The 27,624-nt window shown below is 38.2% G+C and overlaps 1 protein-coding gene across 1 annotated transcript in view; it reads left to right on the top strand.

Annotated features, from left to right (window-relative positions):
- Window positions 1–27,624, top strand: part of tenm2b (teneurin transmembrane protein 2b) — a 256,831-nt gene that overhangs the window by 57,651 nt on the left and 171,556 nt on the right. The window contains exon 3 of the mRNA XM_084137419.1: window positions 13,938–14,213. Within this exon, the coding sequence (XP_083993545.1) occupies window positions 13,938–14,213 (276 nt within the window). The remainder of the gene's footprint in view (window positions 1–13,937; window positions 14,214–27,624) is intronic.

The raw sequence follows: 27,624 nt of genomic DNA, 5'->3' as shown, positions 1-27,624 counted from the left end.
AAAAATAGCCCAAACCAGTGAGACCGAGCTACACACTGCTGCCTCATCTTCAGAGTGGATCAGACAGACTGAGACATAGAGAGAGAAAATGATAGACACAGAAGCAGGACTAGCAGTCTCTAGCTTTCAGTAGCCTGAGGTTTCTGGTCCATGTTTATTTATTTATTTATTTTTTACCTGCCAGCTGTAGTCGGCTCCACATTACATCTGAACAAACTCGCCATGGTTATGCTCATATGGCTTAGGGAGGAGTTTTTGGTTGTAGGACGCGCCAAGCTGGTGGTCCATGGCTGTATTAGATCTACAGGGCTCTGCAGACAGCTTTGCCTCAGTAAAGGCCATATGGCGAGGGATCTTCGGAAGTACGGGAGCACTCGTTATGGCCATTTGCGGGAAGGAGTGCTCTGCCTCTCAGGCAGCCCAGAACCCCCTCATGGTCCCTTTAGTGCACTTTTTTCCAGCACAACATCTGGTAGCATGTGCTTATCGTCCTCCATCCGAGCCCTTACTAAGCAGAGCTGCTCCTAACATAGCGGAACATTGAGATTACAGTATACGGGTAATGTGGGTGAACGGGGGGAGAGATGATGATGGAGGAAAGTACATCTGGAGGAAAGCAGCAACTATATCAATCTCTATGACCCTGCTTCCACCTGAGATTAACATCCAGCTCAGATGATCCTATCAGAAGTGATCAGACGAGAGGGATTACTGTTTATACTTGGTATGGACATATCATGTGGCAGATGCATCGCTGGTGACCACTTCTGATCAGATTTAGTCAAGTGGATAGTCTCTGATTTCATGACTGTCTCATTAGATCAGCCTGTCATTCAACAACATTCTTTTAATGGATGGTACGATGCGGATTATTTTTTATCTTTGATAATTCATATGCAGAATTTTGGTAACACTTTATTTTAATGTGCTGTTAGACATGATAGGCTACATGTATTTACTATGGATAACCCTAATTCTGTAGTAAGTACATGTTAATTAAAATTACTCCGTACTTATTAGTGTAATTGCACTGTAATAATGTCACAGTAAAATAAATGTGACCAGAATTTTAATTACAGTTTTGTTTCTAAATAACCATTTCACCACAAAAAAAAGGGTTAGTTCACCCAAAAATGAAAATTCTGTCAGTAATCACTCACCCTCATGTTGTTCCAACCCCGTAAGACTTTCATTCATCTTAGGAACACAAATTAAGATATTTTTGATGAAATCTGAGAGCTGTCTCACTCCTTCATAGGCTTCTATGTAATTTAGTTCTGCCGGCCCAGAAAAGTCAGTAAAGACATCGTTAAAATAGTCCAAGTGACTAAAGTGGCTCAACCTTAAGTTTATTAAGTGACAAAAATACATTTGTGTGCAAAAAAACACAAAAAATAACGACTTTATTCGACTATTCTTTTTCTTCCGTGTGGGCCTCTAACATGCACTAGATTGACATTTTTTTTTAGACATTTTTGGGTGACTAACCCAAGCATGCATAGTTCATTTTCACATTTATAAAAAATTATATTATATTATATTATATTATATTATATTATATTATATTATATTATATTATTATAACACTGTGGTATAAATAAAAAGGACTTCAAAACATGGCGAAGAACAGGAAGCAACATAAAAGTACACACAAGGCAAGGGGAACACAGGCAGAAATCATGACAATATGGCTTTAAAAATCTTGCAATTGTAGTACTTTTATAATGTTTTTTTTCTTTTCTTTTTATTGCTTGATTAGCTCCAATTGAACTTGATTACCTTCTTAGCTACATAGATGTAAGAGCTACATTAAGCTTCTTTAAAACATTTTATTTTTATTTTTCATGTACAGGGTTGGACTGACATGAGGTTAATTAAATAGTGACATTTCTTTCATTTTTGGCAAACTATTCCTTTAATTCTGGTTGTAAACTGCAATGCCTAAAGCTCGCTATACTAAAAGGAATATCTAGTCTGTACTTTTCCATTTTGAAATTTGCTCTCCCACATGATGGCTAATTTTAGATCTGCATCATATGGGCTTGTCGCTCAAGATCAATACCAATGTGACTGCGTTGCTTTCAGGCTTTCGATTTGTTTGGAGTAAAGCTAGGTAGTTTAACAAGCTCTTGATAGGATTTTCATCCATATTACAGCCAGCGGCCATCAAAGCCGACAGAGGGAGCTTGCGATAGTATAGCAACACTCATGGTCTTTAACTGACAATGAAAAGAAGATTATGTTTTAATGCCGATCTAACGTATTCCTACACCCACCGCCTGTTATAGGAACTTTGAAATACTGTGGGGGTCCAGGTGAGTCTCCATCTCAATTAGAGATAATTTCCATGTTGAAGAGGAACATTAGGCCTCTGCTAGAGAGTGGTGTGTAATGGGCAGTGCTTGAGATGTAATATTGATGGGAGCGCTCAAGTGGAATAAGAATGAGAATGCACTGGGAATGGTGAAAATGAGATAGCTGGTGTACAAACACCTCTCATTGGTATACAGTAGCTTTTGATGTCTGCGGTGGTTTTTCCATTCATGGAGATGTTGACCTTGAGTACAATGTATTGGATTTACTATATGAGCATACTTCTTTCTCTACCTTCCATTCTGTGATGCCATTTCATCTTTCTTTCTCTGTTTCTCATTTATTCTCTTCCTCTTCACTCTCTCACTCTCTATATGGTCAATGCAATGCAATCTTTGGTGGAATTATGTCAACATGAATTCTGAATGATTCAACCGTGCAGTTTAAAATTTTATTTCGAAGCAAATATGTTTCTTTTTGTATTTTTTTTTATATGGAAATGTAATAACATGATCTTTCTTTGAAGCAAATTTGCCTTTTTACTTAAATCATTTAATTAGAACGTGGGCTATTAGATAACGTTAACCAAAAGCCAGGCACAGTTTTAGCATTCATTTTGGCTCCAATCTGGTATATAAAATAGATTTTTTTACAAAATTGTGTGGGTTAAAAATATCTATTATCTATTGTTGTGATGTGGGAAGTCACAACAATATATTGTTGTTATGCAGAAGTCACATTCGAACCAAGCTGCCTTGTGAATCTGTGACAAACTTAATATCCCATTTCTAATATTAATATCCCAATATCCCATTTCAAAATTTCAGTGGAAAAATATTTTGCTCTCAAGCTAAATTGTGTGGTTTCCTTTTGAAATAACTGGATTTCGTCACACCTTTGCCCACTTTTCACCATTCAATCAAGTGCCGGCCTACAATATTCCATTCCACTCAAAATACATCACAATAAGGTAAAGAAAAATTGCGAACAGTAATTCATGTTGACTTAAAACTGCATCAAACTAATGTATGACATTGTAAGTGCACCTTGCAGACCAAATGGTGAAAGATCTGGAAACTTCAGTGTTGTTGGTTCAAATCACACAAAGGGAAATCTTTTGTGCTTTTGAGCAATGTGTGTGTGTGTGTGTGTGTGTGTGTGTGTGTGTGTGTTTTTGTGTGTCTAGCAGTTTATTGAATTCGCCCCAAACCATTTTACATATTTATGCTCTTTTGTTGCTGAGTTCTGGCAAAATTGTTTTTGCCTGGTTGTACTTTAGACTGTAAGAACAAAAAAGAGGTCTTAATGGTGCACTTAAATATCATGTTAACATTTAATTTGACAGAAGTAGTTTAATTACTCGTCTGCTCTTCTTTTCTGCAGGCGGTATCTTTTGTAAAAATTATATAACAGCATAATTTATTGTTTGCATGTCACTGCATGTGTCTGTTGGATTATATTCCATGGTGTTCTCGAGAAACGAGACATGTTTGAATGTGTAAACATTACAGCTATTCACCATTTAAATACATTATGACTTTAAATGCAGGAGTAATACTGTACCATTCTGTAAGATCTTAAATATTATTTAGTCAGCCATATGCTCTCTAAGGGTGGCTCAGTGGATAGCACTGTCGCCTCACAGCAGGTCCGGTTTGCCCCACAATCCAAAAACATACAGTATGGTTTAATTGGAGACGCTAAATTGTCAGTAGTTGTGAATGCTTGTGTGTTTGAGTCCTAATCCATGTAATGGGGAGGTTTTGGAAAAGACTGGCAACCTACCCTGTAAAAATCATTGCCAAGAAAATTCATGGACAGTCTCTTGCAGATGGCAAAAGATGGCCATAGAATCACCAAGAGTCAGATACAACTGAAATGGTAATAGATAGATGGATGCTCTCTAAATCTGAGAACACAGAAATATATCAAACTTTAGTTTGGTGTCCAATTCTCACTATTAACTAGTTGCTTACTAGCATGCTTATTACTAGGATATTGGCTGTTTATTACTGCATGACCATATTCTACATCCCTTAACCAATTCCAATCCAATACCTAAACTTAACAACTACCTTACTAACTATTAAATAAGCACTAATTAGGAGTTTATTGAGGCAAAAGTCGTTGTTAGTTAATAGTGAGAATTGGACCCTATAAAGTGACCCAGAAATTTTGTTAGCTGGTTTGGACCTTTAGAGCTACATTCGTGGCAAGACAAACAATTAGCTGCTAATGAATCAGTGAACTGAAAACTAAATCCTGGGAAAGACATGAATTATGAAAAGATGAATTTTCTAATTAATCAAACCTTGCCACAACACAACATTAGAATGGAAACAATGTGGTATGAATTAAATAAGTGTTTACAATACATGTTCTTTACTTGCTACAGGGTTATCTTTTTTTTAGTGAAATGCTGTCACTGTTCTGTTAGTTTGGACTTTTTGTGTTTCACCACCTTCTGTCTGAGTTAGTCATTTGTTGTCTTGGTCACTCATTTTGTTCAGCTGTGCACTCATTATCTACCTCGTTATCACGTGTTCAGTTCTGTTTGTGTTCATTGTCGGGTATTGTCTACGTAACGTGTGTGTGAGTAGCTCTCTCTCCGTTTTGGATTTATGACTGTGGATTAATTAAAGAGACTTTTCTCTACGTCATCTTGTTCGCGTCGATCATCTACATCATATGTGATAAATGCTTGGAATACCCTGTGGATGTAGAATATCTCTTACCAACGTAATAGATGTTAACCTTGAATGCTGATCTTGTGACATTTAAAGGAGACCCAACATGGATCTTCTATAGGGATAAGAAAAATCCCTCTTTTTTTCTTGTTTCAAAGTCCTGCTATTTATCTTGCCCCTCACAGTGTGTGGCTTTGATATGGTTATCTAGTGAAGCATGGGCTCAAGGATCTGCTACAAACTATGCCAGGGAGCATCTCACCTCTTCTCAGCCCATCTTTCGGAGATTTAGTATTGGTCTGTACTATCAGCAAGGTCAGTGTTGTCCTTGGTTTTGGAGTTTAACATTTATATATATGTATAAAAAGGATTCGTTTTATTCTTCATTCTGGCATGTTTCAGAAATGTTTTTTTAGCTGGGGGAATACTTAAAGGAACACGCTGACTTTGTGGGACTTTAGCTTATTCACCTTATCCCCCAGAGTTAGATAAGTCCATACATACCCTTTTCATCTCCGTGCGTGCCGTAACTCTGTCTGACGCACCCACCGCTAGCCTAGCTTAGCACAAAGACTGGAGGTAAACGGCTCCAGCTAGCATACTGCTCCCAATAAGTGACAAAATAAACGGCAACATATTCCTGTTTACATGTTGTGATTTGTATAGTCACAACGTGTACAAATAACAACAGCCATCTTCTAACTGTATACATACTGGGAACTATATTCTCAGAAGGCGAAGCACTGCTACTTCTGCGGAGTGATTTACTCCAACTCTGAGCGAACTCTCTGCTCCTCACCACGGGGCTTCTCAGATGCTGCGAGCAAATCACTCCGCCCAAGTAGCAGTGCTTCGCCTTCTGTGAATATAGTTCCCAGTATGTATACGGTTACATACGGTTTATATGTATGGACTTCTCTATCTCTGGAGGATACAGTGAATAAGCTAAAGTCCCAAAAAGTCGGCGTGTTCCTTTTAAAGGAGTAGTTTGCCCAAATCTCGAAAGTAAGTCATATTTGAAATAAGCATTTTTTATTTATGTATTTATTTATTTTTAAGTTCCCTCTATAGCTTATGATGATTAAAAGTTCTAAATGTGCTGTTCAGTGAAAGAAAAGGGAAAAATCTCCAGAGAAAAGGGCATTGACATTTTGCTGTTCTCCTTGCACTCAAGGTAGCCTATTAAACTCTTAGTCACACCAAGAACCTGGACTCTCCGAGTTTTTAAGTCGGCTCATTTGCACAAGGCAAATGGTAAGCCAGTGGAGTGAACCCTAATTTCTGCTTCCTCCCCTCTTCCCTCTCCCCTCTCCCCTCCTCTCCCCTCCAGACCCTAATGGGCTCTAATGCAAGTATCCAGGGGTTCATAAGTCTTGCAAATTAGCCTGGCAATCAAAATTGGCTCTTTTATGAAGAAAAAATGGTGCTTTATAACCTGTCTAAAATAAGCCTCTTGAAAGCCTGATTTTCTTCATGCATGTAAATGCAAGTTTTTTCTTCTTTTTTCTTTTCTTTTTTCTTTTTTTGCCCTCTTTTAGTTTTTTAAAACTAATGATGTGGTAGCTTTGAGACCCTTGTCTTTGGAATAATGTCAAACCTGATGCAAAGCATCTAAAGGTGATGCTTAAAAATCCATTCATACATACATAAAGGGTTTGGACAATGAAACTGAAACACTTGGTTTTAGACCACATATTAATAATTATAATGTAACGAAGTTCGTTATTGTGGGAAGAAGGAGGCGGAAACCGGCGAACATTCAACAAATTTTAATACCAAAAATAAAACAAATACAAAATTAAAGTAAAAGAAGTAAAGGCCCCTCACGGACGACTGCTGTCACATCAAAAAAAACATAAACATCAAATAAAATCCAGGCCTGGCCTCTCTCGATCTCCACGGTAGTCGCTCCTCCTTTTATGCTTCAGCTCCTCCTTGAGAGATACGAGACCGGTGCGTTGCGCAGGTGTCGCTCATCAGTAATCACGACACCGGCCTCGCACCGCTCTCTCGCGGCCCTCCGCCTCGTCCTGCTCGCCACATATAATAATAATTTATTGGTATTGTGTAGGGCAGAGATCTTCAATCCTGCTCCTGGAGGGCCACTGTCCTGCAGAGTTGAGTTCCAACCTGCTTCAGCACACCTGCCTTTGAATATTCAAGCGATTCTGAAGAGCTTGATGAGCTGATTCAGGTGTGTTCAGCTGATTCAGTCAGGTGATTAGGGTTGGAACTAAACTTTGCAGGACAGTGGCCCTCCAGGAGCAGGATTGAAGACCTCTGGTGTAGGGCCTCCTTTTGTGGCCAATACAGCATCAGTCTGTCTTGGGAATGACAAATACAAGTCCTTCACAGTGGCCAGAGGGATTCTTAGCCATTCCTCTTGTGATGCTGCTGGAGGGAAACGTTTTCTGACTTGCTCCTCCAAAATACCCCAAAGTGGCTCAAAAATATTTAGATCCGTTGACTGTGCAGGCCATGGGAGATGTTCAGCTTCACTTTCATGTTCATGAAACCATTCTCTCACAAGTCTTGCTGTGTGTATTGGTGCATTATAATGCTGATCCGCAGCACCCCCTTCAGGGTACAGTGTTTGAACCATTAGGTGCACATGGTCCTCCAGAATGGTTCGGTAGTCCTTGGCAGTGGCGTGCCCATCAAGCACAGCAGGGAATGCCATGATATTGCAGCCCAAACATCACTGATCCACCCCTGTGCTTCACTCTGGGCAGTGACAGTCCTGGTGTTAAGCCTCTTTAGGGCTTCTCCACACCGTAACTCCCACGGATGTGGGAAAGACAGTGAAGGTGGACTCATCAGAGAACAATACATGTTTCACATTGTCCACAGCCCAAGATTTGCACTGTTGGCACCAATGAAACTGACATTTGGCATTGGAACAAGTGTCCAAAGTTTTGGCTTTGCAGCCCAACCATGAATATTGACTCTGTGGAGCTCCACCTGAACAGTTTTGGTGGAAACAGGAGAGTCGAGGTGCACATTTAATTCTGCAGTGAGTTGGGCAGCTGTGGTTTTATGTTTTTTGGATACAATTTGAGTTAGTACCTGGACCTACACACCTGCGCACACACACAAGGTTTCAGGGTTTGCATTCTCGAGCCACCAGGCACTGTTTTGTGCGGATGAGCGAGCCAGAGCACGTTGAGTGTTTTCTGTTAGAACGGTGTTGTGTTAGCGGCCCCTAAGTTATTAACTAATGATCTTTGCAACAGAAGTGAATAAATCAATCAAAACTAACTTTAGCTGGACAATAACTTTATTCTAGAGCCAAAACCATCTCTGTTACTGTAATTTCCTATTATCACTGTAAAGCTGCTTTGAAACAATCTATATTGTTAAAAGCGCTATATAAATGAAGGTGACTTGACTTGACTTGACTAATGGAATGTATATTAGTGAAGATTGGCCATCAGCCTGCGCATATGTGTGAAACCTCCAACATCATATTGGCCAGTGCTTCAGTTTCATTGTCCAACCCCTGTGTGTAAATACAGTACACACACACACACATATGTATATATATATATATATATATATATATATATATATATATATAACTCTGGAACAAACTCTTTCAAGTACTCTTTAAGTACAAGATACTGCCTCACCTGTTCTGTCATAGTTGACACCATGCCAGTGCTGTTGAACACATACCTGTACATTTTTCCTCTTTACTGCGATGAACATTCTGTATTCCACACACATAGCAGCTGCTGTCTTAACAGTTGCTGTGCAAATGAAAGGCAAACAAAAGAAAGCAGAGGGATTAATAATAAAGGTGGCATAGCAAAGGGATGCAATGCTCTGATGTCACCACATGCATTTAAAGAGGAGAGCGAGTTGGAGAAGCTCTCATGAATAAGAGACCCAGATGAGAAAACAGCCGTTAGACAGTCAGCTCAAGCACGGAGCAATACACAACAAAATGACCCAAATGGCCCACGCTGGGGCTAGAGGAATTGGAGGAAGCTCTCTTTTCCACAGCAGCTATATTCTCCAAAAGTGCAGTCAGGCGGACTGACATTATTCAGGGTATGCTGACTGCATCCTCTGTACCCTGATGGTATTGATCTCTGGAGATGGAAAGCGTGACTGCTTGGCTTCACAAAAAAGAAAGAAGTGCAACATAGACAATAATGCTCGAAGACCAAAGCATAAGGGATGGAATTTAGAAAAGTCGGAGGATATATTGAAATTGGCTGACATTTATGAAGTAATATAGGCTTCATTGAACAGCCTTCTAGCCTTTTTAGAAAGCATCATTTACACCATGAATGTCTGACTTCTGTGAGAGAGGATTTGTTTCTCCAGCAGGAAATGAGAAAAAGACCCATCCACACATGCTGGTTTCTTTCTTTCTTTCTTTCTTTCTTTCTTTCTTTCTTTCTTTCTTTCTTTCTTTCTTTCTTTCTTTCTTTCTTTCTTCCTTCCTTCCTTCCTTCCTTCCTTCCTTCCTTCCTTCCTTCCTTCCTTCCTTCCTTCCTTCCTTCCTTCCAGCCGATTCCATTTCATTAAGGCCTGTCTTGTGGTGTTTAGAAGCTCTGTAAATGTTTCTCTTTGTGAGATCTGGTTAGAGGTTAGAGAGAACTTTACGCATAACTGCCAGCCTGCATGGAGACTTGACTTCAAATACCTGTTTGCTGCTCTACAGGGTTTTTTTTTTTTTTTTTTTTTTTTTTCACAGCTGGCCTTTAATACAGTTTATTTCTTTGACAGAAACTTTCCTTAATAAGCCTTTGGGACCTATTTTAACGATCTAAGCGCATGGTCTAATGCGCAAGCCGCAAGTTCACTTAGGGCATGTCCGAATCCACTTTTGCTAGTTTAACAATGGGAAAAATGGTTGGCGCGCATGGTCTAAAAGGGTTTTCCCTATTCTCATAATGAGTAATGGGTGTGTTTTGGGATTTATGTGCGTTTTACGTGCGAATCAGAGTCTCAACTCCCATTCCCTTTAAATGCCAGTTGTGCTCGTGCCATGGCACCCATACACAAAAGAAATATATTTGAAATATATTTTCAGAATATATTTTGGAATATATGCAAATATTTGAAATTGGCCCAATAAATATATTTCACACTTAACATCATATATTTTTGTTATATTTCAGAATATATTTCAGTGTATTTGGAATATATGCCACATATATTTTGACACTTTTGGGGACCCATACAGAAAAAAATACATTGAAATATATTCTGAAATATAACAAAAATATATGATGTTAAGTGTGAAATATATTTATTGGGCCAATTTCAAATATTTGCATATATTCCAAAATATATTCTGAAAATATATTTCAAATATATTTCTTTTGTGTATGGGCAGATTCGCTATTTACATGACGGAATTTGATAGTGGAAAGACCGAAGCCGCCTCCAGAGCGCAAATGGAACTGCTCGTGTGCGAGGTAAAAGTGCGCAAGCAGACCATCTACGGGACAAGCCGGATTCCACCATATCTTTATGTACACAAAAATAATATTTTACATTGTAATCCTTTTATTTGAAATATTTGGCATGTTTGTGTGCTTCTGTACGTGCGTCCCTGTGTGTTCAATAAGCAGAGTGTACATGCGTTGTGGACCCGTCTATAGGCGCAAATGCATTTGCTATTTAAACAACGTGACGCAGGACGTGAAAATGATAACTGCGTCGGACTGAAACTAGCAAAAAACACTTGCGTCGCAATTGGCGCTGCATTGCGCCGGGTGTAAGATAGGGCCCTTTATCTGACTGGGTTCTTCTGTGCTCTAAATTACAAATCTTTTGACAGGTCGACAAACTCTATTCATTTTTAGCAAAATATTAGTTGTTTTCATGTCTTTTGCAAGACATTGCACCATTCATGCTTTTCATCTTCAGAAAGATCTTTATTCCTCCCTATATTGCATGAGAACTGTGACTTGCTTAATAATGTGGAACAACTTCTTCAAGTATGTTTTCCATTCACCTAGGACCTGGCAAACTATTTAACAAACCTGTCTGAGATTGATACCAGTTAGCATCCATCCATCCATCCATTGATTTTTTAGCTTTTTTTACCTGCAGATTATGTTCAGCCAAATCTACCTGTATTATCTGAATATTAACAGCAAACATGTGTTCACCCTGCACGAACAACTGATATGTGCTGATAGTTCTCACCATACACTTAGGACTTGAGAAACCATTGTCTTTGCTCTGTGCTCTGAAGATGTGAACATTTCAAATCATTGGGGTTTTGAAACAGCATGTATCTTGTTTTTCGTATCCTGTAATGTTTTGATGGGATCTCACAGTTTTAGCAGTCTGTGTTAACATTTGCATCTCCATCACAGCAGGACTCTTTGTCAATCAGGGTGTGTCTGAGGCCTGAAAAGAGATGATTGAAGTGAAAAGAGATTTTTTCCGAAATGCTTCACTGTACCTGACGGCATGCGAAAAATTCTATGTTGCCATGGTAACCCCTCCCTCAACAAATGACCTTGCCACTCTCTCGGATTTTAGCACCTGGTGAAAAAAGGATATTCACTTTAATGTCCAGGATGTATGAGCAAAAGGGGGAAATTGTGTCTAAACAGACAAGGCGCTGGAGGAGGCTGAGTTTTTGGCCTTTTTTTCTTTATAAAGTGTGTCTTCTGGGATATTTTTTTTTCTAGAATGCCTTCTGGCTGTTCAGTTAGACACTATCTCAAATTTACACCTTGGAAGATTTTTCCCTTTGGAATAGACACACAACAGCGGGGAGGCAGAGAGCTCCGCATGACTTTTCCACACATAAAAACAACCAGGGAGTTTCTGCTATATGGAGCAGGTTTGTTGTGCACAATGCAACTTTTGCATTGTGTTGCGGGTGATGTTATTAGATGATGGAGGGACATTTTGTTCTTACAGCTTACGTGGAGCTGGCCCCGATTGCCGTTGGTTACTACGTTTCAGGTATGCACTGTATAGGTATGTCTTGGTGCAGGATGAGACTCCACCCCCCCAACACCTCCTGCTCCTATTTAAATCCTTGTGTGCCCTCTATTCTGTTTACTCGACCCTCATTAAATATTGTGTCGTGCAATCGTATTATGTGGATGTGGACTGTGCTTTCCCCCCATATTTGAGCAAAATGCAAATGTTCAATAGGTTGTTTTTGCAAAATGTTCCTCCAACCTGCTGAGTAGTAGGATGCAATGCACATTCAGCTTAATGTTTTTAGCTGCTTATGAAATTATTATTAAGGATCGGTGGTTTCCTGCTTTGCATCACTCTAATGTAATAGTGAGTCATTATTTTGAAGTCATTAATGGCTGTGATTTTATGCAGTGCACATATTTGTGGATCTTCCTAATTCATGAATATTCCTGTCCTTTTAATGTTTATCTCATTAATGCATAGTCTTTCCCTCATTAATTCATATGTAAATGAACTGAATTCATATATCTGTTATATATTTCTATTGTTTTATATATACTACAAGTTTGGACATGTTGAAACTTTTAAAAGATTTTAAAAACTTTTCTTCTAAGGGCATAGATTAAATACATTAAATAATTAGTTTAAATAAATATGCAAATAATATAATTTAAAAGCTAATATATATATTATTTTTTTCACACACACACACGCACGCACACACACACACGCACGCACACACACACACACACACACACACACACACGCACACACACACACACACACACACACACACACACACACACACACACACACACACACACACACACACAGCCATGTTTATGTGATTTGTGAGGACATTCCATAGGCGTAATGGTTTTTATACTGTACAAACTGTATATTCTATCCCCTTACACTGCCCCTATCCCTAAACCTGCCCATCACAGGAGACATTCTGCATTTTTACATTTAAAAAAAAACACTGCTTAGTATGTTTTTAAAGCCATTTGAAAAATGAGGACCCCCAAAATGTCCTCATAAATCACGTATTTCCCCGAGTGTCCTCATTTGCTGGTGTGTTATCATAAAAATGTCCTCAGTTGTCATGAAAACAAGTACACACACACACACACACACACACACACACACACACACACACACACACAATTTCATTCCATAGATTTCCTAGCCTGGCAACTCACCATAGACACGCTCACTCCGAGGGGCGGGATAAACGGCTGTCTTTCAAATTCCCTCTGCACGCAATAGGACAGCGCTTCAACCAACCAGAGCGTTTTCCCAACAGCGGAGCTAGTTGATAGATTCATTCAACTTTTGCCATATCTGGCCGGCAAAACGACGAACACATCTTCCTTTTTTAAAGAATGACTTAAGTGCCGTTCTTTGCTCTTTTCTCAAAGAAAAACTTAACTCCAAGTCCTCCAGAGTCGCGGACAAAGCCGATTCGAAAGACTGTTCTCCAGTAGCCGTCATTCTTTGTTTTCAAGTCGCAGGCAGGTAACCGTCGCAACTCTGTCGTCATATGTTAAGCCCGCCCCACCTACTCTATAAGCGACGTGATTGGCCTGACCCAATTTAGGTTTTTGCAGCAAGAAGGTCTATTGAGAGTTGCTAGACCCACCTGGCTGCAAAATACATTTTGCTGCCGCTAGGGTGCGTCTAGATTTCTAGGCTATAGATTTCCTATACTTTGAATTGAAATGGTTAGCATAGTGATACATTTGTTCTTATAGCTGTAAAAACAGCCAGTAGTCTTTGTCCCACCTTAATCTAATTTAAATTCATTCCTTTCACTGCTTTACTGAATGAAGATGACTGGGACAATACAGAGCTTAAATTAATTTACACACTAAAATGAAGACTTGCTAGAATGAAGATTGTGTTGTCATTATGTAATTTAGCAAAGCCAGTTGTTAGTCAGAATCATCCGACTCGTTTAGGAGTCAGAGATGCCTTGCAGCCACACACACTTTCTTCTTTTTTTATTTAATACTTGTATTCTCATTACAGGGAGCTTCGCATTGGCTGATCTGGGCATGTGTGAGCCTCCACCGTCATCCAGTGTATATTGTTCCAATATGAGCCTGCTGCAGGACAGATACGCTCTGAGCGCCGGATCCGACGCCGACTCAGACCCTGAGGGGGTTATGACCCCTGAGCGCGCCGTCCAGCTGTGGAGCGGGCAGCCACTCAAGTCCCGCCGCAGCTCTTGCCTGTCCAGTCCTGACCACTCGGTTCTCACTCTCACCGACTCTGAAAACGAACACAAGACTGATGAAGAATCAGGTAGGAGAGAGAGAAAAACACTTGAAAACAAATGAAGAGACAAATGAAAAGACACTGATGATTAGAGATTTATCAGAAGGGTAGTGCATCTAAATTAAGTGGAAAATCTGTAATTTGGTTAGACATTAGTTACAACAATGAATGCCGGTTCAGTGAGACATCTAAATGAAATGTTCTCATTGCTCATTCCCCATAGGCCTTCAGTTTTTTGGGGGGTGAAATTGAGCTTATTGAATCATTGAATAAGGACTATTTATATGATTCTCAACACTGAGGCGTCAATATGTGTAAAGCCAGTGCATTTTCTGAAGACTGTATTCACTGCATTGGTGAGATCAAAGCAATTTACAGACCAAAGAGGAATCATTTCAATGCCTGTGATCTCAAGTGGCGTTTTGTCTTTGATATATCAAGACTTTATTGCCAGCATGTCTAACTTGCCAATGACAAGTACCACTTTATTAATTTTTCGGGTAAAATTTATAAAACGCTCTTCGCTGAATGTTACAACGCAGTTGTAGTTTCTTCTTTTCATATTACAAGCACCAGACATTAGTGTTTGAATTCAGAGACATCTGTATGGATGTACTATTGGTGAAGCTACGACTGTCTGTTATCAGTCTCATCAGAAAGATAATTGAAAACTAGTCACTAGACACTAAACTCAATAAAAAACGTATCTTAATATCATTGTTCATTTTACATTTAATTTTGTTTTAGGGCCTAGTCATAGTTTTTGTCTTTTGATGGAAATGTCTTGTGAATTACGTCCATTATACATGTACTGAAATTACATAATTTTAGTTGATAAAAATAATATATTTAGTTAACAATGCAAAACGACAAACTTGCACATTTAAAAAAACGCATAAACATTTATGAACACACTACCGTTCACAGTTTGTTTTTTCAGCAAGGACACATTCAATTGATCAAAAGTGACAGCAAAGACATTTATAATGTTACAAAAGTTTGAAAATATATGCTGTTCTTTTGAACTTTCATTTCATTAAAGAATTTGGAAAAAATATGTATCAAGTTTTCATATGCAAAAATATTAAGCAGCACAACTCTTTTCAACATTAATCCTAATAAGAAATATTTTTGCAAATAATTTTTTTACATTTTTTTTATTTATAATATTTTACAATTTAACTGTTTTTACTGTATTTTGATCAAATACATGAATCCTTGGTGAGCAGAAGAGACTTCAAAAACATTAAAAAGTAATATTCACCCCAAACCTTTGTGCGGTAGTGTGTGAAAACTATTTTTGTAAATATATGGACTGAAATAAAAGCAGTATACGATGGTAATATGCTAAAGTACACAGAGACAACAACAGTACACAGATAGTAAAATAAAAAATAAAGAAAAGAGATATATGAATAAGATACACATGTATATATAATATATAAATAAACATAAATAGACAAATTTGTATGTACAGGTGTTTTACTGTACATTCTACAGCAGAGTAGAATAGAATTGGCAGGGAATTAAATAAAAAAGGTAGGTTATTGTCAAATAAATATAAGTGATATTGCACATATTTATCATTGCACAGTTGGAAGAACATTTTCCTGTTCATGAGGTAGATTGCCTGGGGGAAGAAACTTTTCTTGTGCCTGGCTGTTCTGGTGCTCAGTGCTCTATAGCGCCGACCAGACCGCAACAGTTCAAAGAGGAAGTGGCCTGGATGTGAGGGATCCAGAGTGATTTTGCCAGCTCTTTTAGTCACTCTGGATGTATACAGTTCTTGGAGGGTGGGCAGGACAGCACCAATAATCCTCTCAGCAGTCCAGACTGTCCTCTGTAGTCTTCTGATGTCTGATTTTGTAGCTGAGTCAAACAAGTCAGTTATAGAAAAGCAGAGGACAGACTCAATTACTGCAGAGTAGAAGTGCATCAGCAGCTCCTGTGGCAGGTTGAACTTCTTCAGCTGGCGAAGGAAGTGCAGCCTCTGCTGGGCCTTTTTTTGCAATAGAGCAAATATGATTGACCCACTTCAGAGATGGCGATGCACAGGAACCTGAATGACTCCAGTGCTTCAACATTGCTGTTCATGATGGTGAGTGGTTGTAGTGCTGGGGTGTTTCTCCTAAAGTCCACAGTCATCTCCACTGTTTTGAGCGTGTTCAGCTCCAGGTTGTTATGACTGCACCAGACAGCCAGCTGTTCAACCTCCTGCCTATATGCAGACTCGTCACCATTGTGTATGAGGCTGATGATGGTAGTTCAAGCTTCAAAAGTTTGACAGAATGTTCTTTGGCAGTGCAGTCGTTGGCATTGCTGTTGGAGAAGAGCAGTGAGGAGAGCACACATCCCCGAAGGGCGCCAGTGTTGATTGTGCAGGTGTTGGATGTGAATTTCCCCATCACTAGCTGTTGTCTCTCTGTCAGAAAGCTGGTGATCCACTGACAAATAGAGCTTTTGAACAGAGAACTGGGTTAACTTGAGTTCTGGGATGATGGTGTTGAAGGCTGAGCTGAAGTCCACAAACAGAATCCTTGCATAAGTCTCTAGTTTGTCCAGGTGTTGCAGGATATATTGCAGTCCCATGTTGACCGCATCATCCACTATCTATCTATCTATCTATCTATCTATCTATCTGTCTGTCTGTCTGTCTGTCTGTCTGTCTGTCTGTCTGTCTGTCTGTCTGTCTGTCTGTCTGACTGTCTGTCTGTCTGTCTGTCTGTCTGTCTATCTATCTATCTATCTATCTATCTATCTATCTATCTATCTATCTATCTATCTATCTATCTATCTATCTATCTATCTATCTATCTATCTATCTATCTATCTATCTTTTTTTTTTTTTTTGAATGATTTTGAGTGAGCTAATTAACCTGCTAGCAAAGCAGTTCAGTTTACTGGTGTTCAGCTTTTGCAGCTGAAACCTGGCAAAACATATTTTAAGTGGATTATTAGAATCAGTTCTCTGAATTTAAACATTTTTCTTCTTTTAATTGAATTTTTATTCAGCGATATCAAAGATAGGGCGAAATGAAAAGTACATTTTTGGTTAGTGTTTGGAAACAGAACTGCACATTCTCCAAAATGTTGAGATTAAAGGTTACACGCTACAGAAAGGCTTTTATTGCACACAGAAAAGAGAAAGAAAAGAAAAACAGACCAAACAGAGGAAGGAAATGGGGCAAAGTGTTTAGGGAGGACATGTGAAACTCCAGGGGATACTAACAAACAAAGAAGCAAGGTTTCCTTGTTGAGGTGAGCAAATGTGAAGAAAAGGGAAGTACAGTAGATCTAGAGGGGTTGAAAACAGGCAGTCATCGTTCAAAGCTGGCCCAGCTCTGCTGCTCCATTCCTGGACATCAAGGCCACCACATGCATTAATGGAAGCAGGTTGTGCAAAGGAAAGGCACAATGTGGGATTTATGATACCTGCGGCGAGACGCAATAAGCACCAGGTGCGTCTCATCATGCATTGCCAGCAGTGTTCCAGTTTTGTTTCCCTTCTTCCTATTGTGAGTCTTCACATGTGCTTGTGGGATGAGGGACAGGATGATGATGATGATGATGTTGGAAAGGGGATCTCATGGGTATTGATTATCTCTCACACAGTCAGAGAATTTAACGTAGAAAATGGACGTTTGCAAAAATAGGGTTCAAATTGGTGTTCAGTGACTTAAAGCAATACATCTTGTGTTCTTTGAAGTGAGAACTAAAAATATATAAAATAACTGGATGTTGCTAGTGGTTGTTTTTACACAATAACATCTGAACACATGTATTCTATTCTATTCTATTCTATTCTATTCTATTCTATTCTATTCTATTCTATTCTATTCTATTCTATTCTATTCTATTCCTGAACAGTTTGGGGCACTAAGACACTTTTATATTTATATATGCTGATTTGGTGCTCAAGAAACATTATTATTATCAGTGTTGAAAACAGTTGCTGCTTATTGTAGAGTGAAACATTATAAATGTCTTTTAGTGTCATGTTTGATTAATTTGTAACACTTTACAATGTTTCATTAGTTAACTTTAGTTAATGTAACAGTATTTATTGATCTTTATTAATGTTAGTTAATAAAAATCCAGCTTTGTTAGTTTAGTTCACAGTGCATTAACTGTTAACAAATACAACTTTTGATTTTAACAATGTATTACTAAATGTTGAAATTAACTTTAATATACATAAATACATGCTGTAGAAGTATTTTTCATTCTTAATTCATGTTAACTAAAGTAGTTAACTAATGTTAACTAATGAAACCTTATTGTAAAGTGTAAATTATTAATTTAATGCATATTTGCTGAATGAAAGTATCAAGTTCTTCAAAAAACAAAACAAAACAAAAGATCATAGTGACCCCAAACTTTACAACGTGTCCTAAATTTTGGTGACGTGGTTGCAAAATTATAAATATATATAAAAATACATTAAAATATTTAAAATATTATAATTCAGTTCAGTTCTGTTTATTTCTTAAGCACATTTAATGACAGCAACAAAGCAGACCAAAGTGCTGTACAATAAAAAATAAATGGCCATAAGATAACAGATAAAAGGAAAAAGAGAAGAACAAAACAAGACTAATACAATGAATTAAAAGCCAATGAAAAGAGAAATGTTTTAAGACTAGATTTGAATGCAGATAAATGTACTGTAGTCTGGAAGGCTGTTCCATAAAGTGGGACCAGCCACAGAAAAAGCTCTATCACCCTGACACTTTAAGTGAATTCTTGGAATTTGAAGTAAGTTTTGATCTTCAGACCTTAGGCTTCATGAGAGATTATAGGGGTGGAGTAACTTAGACAGATAGCTCTGCATTTGATTATGTAAAGATTCATAGACAAGTAATAGGATTTTAAACTCAATTCTATAATTACCATGGCAACCAATGTAAATCTTGCAGAAGGGGAGTGACATGCGTAAATTTTTTACATCCTTTCAGAAATCGTGCAGCTGCATTTTGAACCACTTGTAAATGAGAAATTTGAGACTTAGATATACCATAGTAGATGGAGTTGCAATAATCCAGCCTAGTCGTAATAAAAGCATGGATTGCAACTTCCAGAGACTTCTCAGATAGTAACGGCTTAATTTTAGTAAGCAAGCGGAGATGAAAGAAACTAGAACCAATCACAGCGTTAATATGTTTATTAAACTTAAGAGAATTGTTAAACTTCACACCCTTTCCTCACAAAAGAAGAAACAAAAGTTTGTAGATAACCAATAGCGATCTTGTTACTTCCCGGAGAAACAGAGGGGCCAAAAACCATTACCTCTGTTTTACCTGAAATTCAAAAAAAGGACGTTTTTATAGAAAGCCAATATTTAACCTCATCCAAACAGGCAAATATAAAGTTTAAAGCACTTTGATAGTGCCGAGCCACGGGCAGGTAAATTTGCGTCAGCGTAGCAATGAAACAAAACCCCATGTTTCATAAAAATAGAATGGGAGCCCAGGATAATTATTATATGTACAATTATATTTAAAATAAATTATTATTATTTTTATTTATAGATCATTATTATAGATTGACCTCCTGCAGTAGACAGATAATATTTTATGACAGTTAATCACACCCCTTCTATTACCATTTTTTAGAGTTTCAAGCCCCGTACCATCTTTTGTGGAAGATGCCAGTGGCTGCTATACACCCCTAGGGACTTTTCATTGGATCTTCGGTGTGTCTTTGAAGGGACTTTGAGTCTTTTTGTTTGGAATGGTGGTTGATTTCTCCACCACCGAAAACCTCTCGAGACTGCAGCGAAAGACTCAAACCCTGAAGACATTGAAAACAGTAAAAAGCAATTTTGACAAGTTCAACTCCTCCATTGCTTTTGCCCTTTCTTTCAAATGAGCGTGGACAATGTGAATAATGTGGACAGTTTCCAAAACAGAGAACGGTTTTTGAGAGTATGACAGTTATATATGCAATAGAAATATAGCAATGAAGCAATATAGACACAATTGCGAATGACCAACAGTGATTATCCCATATGCATTTGAGACATACACTGCTGAACTCAGTTTTTTGCACTCATCTTCACCTTCCCCAAAGAACGAATCACCATAAACACACGGTTTCCTACTTAATCAAACTTCTTTTACTGCCATAATTAAATCTTTTCTCGATGGTCCACACCCTCTCAGATGGCTGCTTCTCTGAGTAATCTTCATCCAGACAAGAGCATCTGCTTTGTGTGCAGCTGTGTTTGTAATTAGCACACAAGCACCAAAATTACGAGTTTTCGCAGCCACCTGCTGTCCAAATCCAGCGTCTTACATGCTTGGTGACATGGATCCTTTTGTTCAGGTAATGGACACTTGAGTCACATCATGCATTTAAAATAAAAAGTTTCGCTTGGAAGCAATTTTGGCCTGTGGGCGGCGTCGGTGGCCGTGTTGCCGCTGTGACAGACATTCACCAGAGCGTCGGCGTGCGCACACGCTGGGAACAGCGTGACGTTCTCAGAAGAATCGTTCACATTGTTTCCACCGCTGCTATGAGCCATGCAGTCTTCAAACAACCTTGTGGCGGCCCACTGATCTTTGTTTTTCTCTTTCTTCTCTGTTCTGAACTTCTTTTTCAGTGCCACGGGCAGAAATTGAATCCCTTTCCCTTAAACTCCACCCCTACCGAGACTGAAGACCACGTCAAGTCTGTGTGGGTTTTTTTTATGCGCCACGTTCGAGAAAAGAAGTTTCTCCATTTGTGTGTGTAGTTGTGTTCATTGAAATAAACCCAGCAACACAGCAGGGCGCAGACCACTAATGAATTTCCACTGTGGGAGCTAATTAATAGGGACGACAAGAGCTGGATTTGATCAAGAGAATGCTGGGTGACAAGCTGCAGAAGTGAGTCCTGAGGCATCGTGTTCAGCCACCATTTGCTTGAAGAGCGTGGCATGATGATATGATAAAGACGGCACCTTCAGGCAACACTTACACTCATTACCACTCACTTTTGTTGCCATTCACGGGTCAACTCTCTTGCTCGCCAGCGCCGAAAAAATGCCCTGCCGCCATTCCCGGGCTCCCTATCCCAAGTGTCCTTGCTCAGATCTGCCCGTCTTCAGTTGTTTGCTGAGCCTTGGTTACTTTTACAGACACTGGGTTCATGTCCCTGGCAGGTTACAGCTAAATGATTAGAGAAGGAGCGCTCATTAAAATGCCACAGTTAGCCCGTGGTGCTGTTTGCACTCTTTTAAGTTCTTGTGGTGAACTGTCACACAGGCCATTAACGAGTCTATGAACACAAACTTCAGCTCTTGGGAGTCATTGCGCGTGTTACAGTATGAGAAGTTGTAGCATTATCAACTGTGAAATGGGAAAACAAAGTTTGGCCAAAGATGATTGCATAATATGAGCATGCGGATTAATACTCATTCGTGCATGAATTATTAAATCACAAAGGGAAAAAGTGTTTCTGTTTACTTTAAATCTTTGTTTATATCATTCATTTGCATTGCTCTCTGTTGCGTTATTTCTACACGATCTAAGCAACAATGTTTAAAGTTGGGGAAAAAAAAGAATATACTGAATATACTATGCCCTAAAAGTATGTACTTTTTATGAAGAAAGAGTGTATGAGTGTGTAGCAAAATAGTAGGCAAGCTTTGGGACATACAGTACTACTTTGTCATAATCAGTGCTGCTTAGTGCTTACAAATTGTAGTTGGTTACTGATTCCAAATTGCATGACAAAAATTGTAGTTAGTAACAATCCATTACATTACACATATTAGGTAATATGATCTGACTACTTTCTGATTACTTTTAAATTACTTTTGACCTAAATCATTTATCACTTTGAATTAAATAGAATAATATTGTACCATAAAAAACCCCAAGAGAATATATATATATATATATATATATATATATATATATATATATATTTTATTACATTACATTCTTTATCAACAACATGCATTAAACATTGCATTAAGTCAGGGTTTCCCAGAATGGGGTTCATGATGGAACTGCAGGAGGTTTGTGAGTTTAATGAAAAGCTAATAATTAAATAAATCATACAAATTTAAAATGAAAATAACTCATTTTAAATTAATACAACTTTTAATAAAAATGTGTTTTAAAGACAAAAGCCTTCCAATTACATAGCAATGCATGGTTAAACGACTTACAGCTTGACAATTCAAATAGTAATTAGTGTGTTCCACAGGAGTTGATTCAATATACAATGCTGAAATGTTGAGAAAACACTCCTTAAATGTGAAATGATCTCTATAAATGGAATGCAGTGGTCAAATGATGCTTTGTTGCCTCTCAATTTTCCATGTAATTATAGCCACCTGACTAGTGGGTGGTCTGTGTGTGCGATTTTACAAAATTAGAAGACTTTCTAAACGTATATAAGCAGTAGGCTTTTTAAGAAAGGAAAATTTAAAACATGGAAAAGAAGAATAAGGAGAATCAATAAATTATGAATGATTTACTGCCATTGTGTGAATAATATGCAATCATGTAATCAATAAAAAAGTAACTTTAGTCTGATTACAAGTATTTTAAAACATAAAATAATCTAATTACAAGTACTTCATTTTTGTAATCTGATTATGTAATCCGGATTACATGTAATCAGTTACTAACCAGCACTAGTTGTAATTGCGTTCTGTCAATTAGTTACTTGCATCCTGTCAACCTTTAAACTGCAGCTGTCAATCATCTTGTCACAGTTAAAATCCTCCACATTCGATTTCATTTAATTTCCTTCTGTATCTGAGAGAAATGTTGTAGCAGGTTTATCTGCCAGTCGTGTGTTTGCATGATGATGCATTTAAAGGTTAATGACCAGACGTATCTTTATAAAAGTCTGTGTTGTTGCAGATGAAATGTAATGTGGATAACATTGAATAAATATTTTGTGTTAAGTTAGATACTGATTCTTAATCACTCAAACCCCTTAACCGTTGTTCTCACACATCTGGCATGTTTGTAGTTTTTTAAAACAAGTTTTAGTTGTGTTTGTAGTTCTAATCGAATCCTTGTCCAATGCTCAATGGGTTGTGGGTAATATTAGCCGTTAGACTGTGCACGGATCTGCACTTCGGATTCTAACCGGAAATAGTAGATGATTGGGGTATCTTTGGAATACTCATTTCAGCATACTATGATTTGGGACACACTAATTCCAATTTCAAATAGTATTTAGAATGGATAGTATGAGAATTGGGAAGCAGCACATGACATGTAAACCTCATGCTGTTTTGGTTGAAAACATCCACTGTACAGTCTGTCCACTGTAGAGACATATAATTAAAACAGAAAATTAGTGTTGAATTCATTAGGCAAAAAGGATCATCTGTTAATTTCCAGTAGATTTCTGGCACACACACAATTGAAGTGTCAGAATAAAGAGCATGAAGATTATCTACAATTATGAAAATTTGGTAATCTGGATTTTCAAATTTTCTGCTCATTTTCATGTTGGTGGCAGAAATAAAAATGTTCTGTGAATGTCCAACCTCATTTCTTGAATCGAAAAGGGAAGTGAAGACTGAAACTGAAGACAGCTAGTGTTTTAATGAACACCCCGATCCAAATATGTCTAGTAACAGGTATGTCGACAACTACAAGTTTTAAATACTTATTGTAGAGCTTTGGTGAACAGGTGAAACCCATTGGAAGGAGTGTTTCTTTGGAAAGGTCAGTGATGGGTTTTTTTGGTTGTGTGCAAAAGTGTGTTTGTATGTTTTGGGGAAACATGTTTTTGTTTCTTTGGCGTAATTATTCTAAACCTGGGCTTCTAAAATTAATAAGTACAAAGTGTTGCTGTGTTGCATGTTGCATGTTGCATATGATCTGGATAAGCACAGAATTTAAATTAGTCCACAAATGAATCCATATACGATTAATGAACCAGATCATATTTACCAACCATATCAGGTGACGTGATTCTTTCAGTCATCAGTGTAAATACACCACTGATGTCATAAAATACATCATGACATCGTGTTTGCACTGTTACTTATGATGAAAGCATTTGTGAGAGTGTAGAAATCGATGCTCATCGCTGCAACCTTTCATACGATGGGAGTAGATCTAAATATAATGCTATAATCAACACTTTTCACGGTTAATCTCGAGAGCTGCAATAGTAAAATGTAGTAAAAGTTTTCGAGAGAGTTCCACTTGTAATACTGTACAATACTAACAAGTGTAATAATAATTTCATATGCAAAGATGTTAACCAATCACAGCAGTGGGCGTTTACATTTAAGTCTACAGCAGACACGCCCCTTCCAACAGAGCATTCAGGTTAGAAAATGGCCTTTAATTTCTAAATTATGACCATTTTTGGTGTAAAAATCATACTAACATTATAAGTGCACCACAGGAAACATTATAAAAAATGCAGTTCATGACCCCTTTTAAATATATATATTAAAAAAAAATGAAATCAGTTGCCATTCTTTTTAATGGCTCCTTTCTGTCCAAATTAGAATTACTGTAGGTATAAAATTGGAGTTTGTGTACTTTTTAATTGATCATGGCAGCAGTAATTCATCAAACGATGGAGTGGTGCTTTTTAAACAGGCATATATCCAGATGCATATTGTAGTTTCAGCGCAGTTTCAGCATTTTAAAGCAACACTAAGGAACTTTTCCTCTTCGGTCGCCCTACAGGTTGGAAGCGGAATTGTCCATTACCGCTGTCGTAAATAATTTTGCCGCCCGCAGCCTACTGTCGCACGCACACTCGCTGTTTATCTAGCACCGGCTTTGGAATGAACGATGTCCACTGACAATGTAGAGTATGTTGCATGACTTCATGAAAGTATGATGTATTGCGACATCAGAAACGAAGGAAAACTAAATAATGACTATTGTAACGCTTGACGTAAAATTTGTAGTTTTCTTATGTCTCATTCGAACTACAGAAACGCGACCCGGTTTGGCAAACTTGCATGGTGTGGTTACAGCAGATATAGGGCTGCAAAGCGGATCCAGAAGTGCCTTTCACCCAGTTACGACTTGATGAACCACTGATACGATTTTGGAAACATTATTTTAAGGTAAAAAATTTTCCTTAGTGTTGCTTTAAAGAGCCCCTTCAGGTGTCTGGATCACAGTGTGGAGTGATGCTGTACAGTCCAAGTAAAGAATGCTAAAATTGGTCATCTGCAACAAACTTCCCTAACCAAGCACAGAAGTGTATTAAACAAAATGCGTAACATTTGATAGTTCACCCAAAAATTATCACATGATTTACTTACCCTCAAACCATCCTAGGTGTATATGACTATCTTCTTTCAGTCGAACACAATCAGAGTTACATAAAAAAAATATCCTGGCTCTTCGAAGCTTTATAATGGGAGTGAATGGCGCTTCTGATTTTGAAGTCCAAAAAAGTGCATCCATCCATCATAAAAGTAATCCATACAACTCCAGGGGGTTAATAAAGGCCTTCTGAAGCGAAGCGGTGGGTTTTTGTAAAAAAAAAAAATCCATATTTAAAACTTTATGAACTAAAATACCTAGATTACTGCAGATGAAGTTGACTTGCGCCAAAAGAGTAACCCCTGTCGCAATGTAGGAGTAGCGTAAACCTAGGTGAGAGTAGACTCATCTTTCAGTTCAAACAAATAGGGCTGGGCAACAAACTCAAGCTCCTCTTCTTTTATATCGAAATCCTCCAATATTTCTCTTTAAAAATGATTGTTTTAGACTTTTAATTTGTGACCGGTGTTTTATTTTGCTCTATCCTCTGCACTTCCGCGTTCGTCAATACGTCATGTGTCAGGTCAGGGGTTACTCTTTTGGCGTAAGTCGATTTGCGTAGAACGTCTGCCGGAAGCTAGTTATTTTAGTTTATAAAGATTTAAATGATTATATTTTTCTTACAAACACCCATTGCTTCGCTTCAGAAGGCCTTTATTAACCCCCTGGAGCCGGATGGATTTTGTATATGATCGATAGATACACTTTTTTTGGACTTCAAAATCAGGACCGCCATTCACTCCCATTATAAAGCTTGGAAGAGCCAGGATATTTTATAATATAACTCCGATTGTGTTAGTCTGGAAGATAGTCATTTACACCTAGGATGGCTTGAGGGTGAAATCATTTTTGGGTGTACTGTCCCTTTAAGACCCCAAAACAACACATTCATTCTTAGTGTCTGTCTTGCCTGACTCTAAACTGAAGCAAAATACATCTGTATTCTTTTTAAAGGATGTATACAAATTAAAAAATCCTGCCACATTATTTTTGTCACATCAACTTTTAAATAAGATGAAGTGAAAATAGCACTGGTATATTGCAGCACAAGGTCATGTCGTATAACGTACAACGTATAACACACAAAAAAAAGCTAATTTCTTAATTCCCTCATTCGTTTACATAACTTGAGTGCCCTACTTTTTGCTAATACTGCTTGTGGCTAAAAGGATGTTGTAAAAGGATGTTGACATGTGTTAGCATCTCTGTGTCTTCATGTGCGTGTGTTTCTGTGCTTGTGCGGCACACCGTGACAAACGCCCGGCAAGCAGTTATTCGGGTCAGAGTGTGACCGTTTCTAATGAATCTTCTAATGCTGCTTGTTCCATCCGATGCTTATCTGTCCCACTTTCACATCGTTCTGTTATTTCATGATTATTTACAATCCATTAGCATTCACATGGCTCTCAAATAACGCGTGCGCAGCTATTTCATCGTCGCCTCACAAGGAGAAATAGCTGTGACAGCGCAGAATGTTTATTTAACGTGTCGATGGCGGCGGCAAAGAGGTAATTGAGAATTGATTTGACCATAATGGCTTTTCATATGTTCCCTAAAGAATGCTGATGCCGCCTGATTAAGCCGTGAGACGGCAATTTGCCACTTAATGGGGTCTGCCCTTGTCCTTTGCACAAGACAAACTGGCGATGTGAGAAGTGGTAATAGCGGGACAGTGTTCATGGGTGTCGTCCGCATCTGAGTCATTGTACGGAGCACTGTGGTTTAATCTGCTCTCGCTTTTGTCACCTCAGATCATCCGCTTTGTTGAGGGAAGTTTCTTAGTTCCAGCTCGCTGCACAGCCTCAACAACTGCAGAAAGTAATACTAAGCACAGATGTTATGTTACTCATAAAAATGAGAGAATCCAAGGCTTGAGAATCTCTAGACTCCTTTATTTTATCTAGTTTCAAATTGGAGGTTGTGGGCTGTAATGTTGTTTGAGATTTTTTGTTTATTTAGGGCTGTCAAAGGTAATGTGTGCACTTTAGATATTAATTAAATATTTTAAACACAATGGGTCTCATTCATGAAACACGAGCAGAACGAATTTTTGTGTAAATCGTGTGTAAAGTGGTTCTGGCGTAAATTTTCGGATTCATTAAAATGTTTGTATTTTCCAAATGTTAGTTGGTACGAAAGAAATCTACACCTGCTCCCAGCCACGCGTAAATAGTGCGTTTAACATC

Source organism: Abramis brama (genome assembly GCF_963993115.1).
Source record: "Abramis brama genome assembly, chromosome: 15".
In the NCBI taxonomy this organism is placed as follows: domain Eukaryota; kingdom Metazoa; phylum Chordata; class Actinopteri; order Cypriniformes; family Leuciscidae; genus Abramis; species Abramis brama.
Note: the sequence above shows the minus strand (reverse complement) of the source record. Positions and strands in the feature narration are given on the sequence as shown.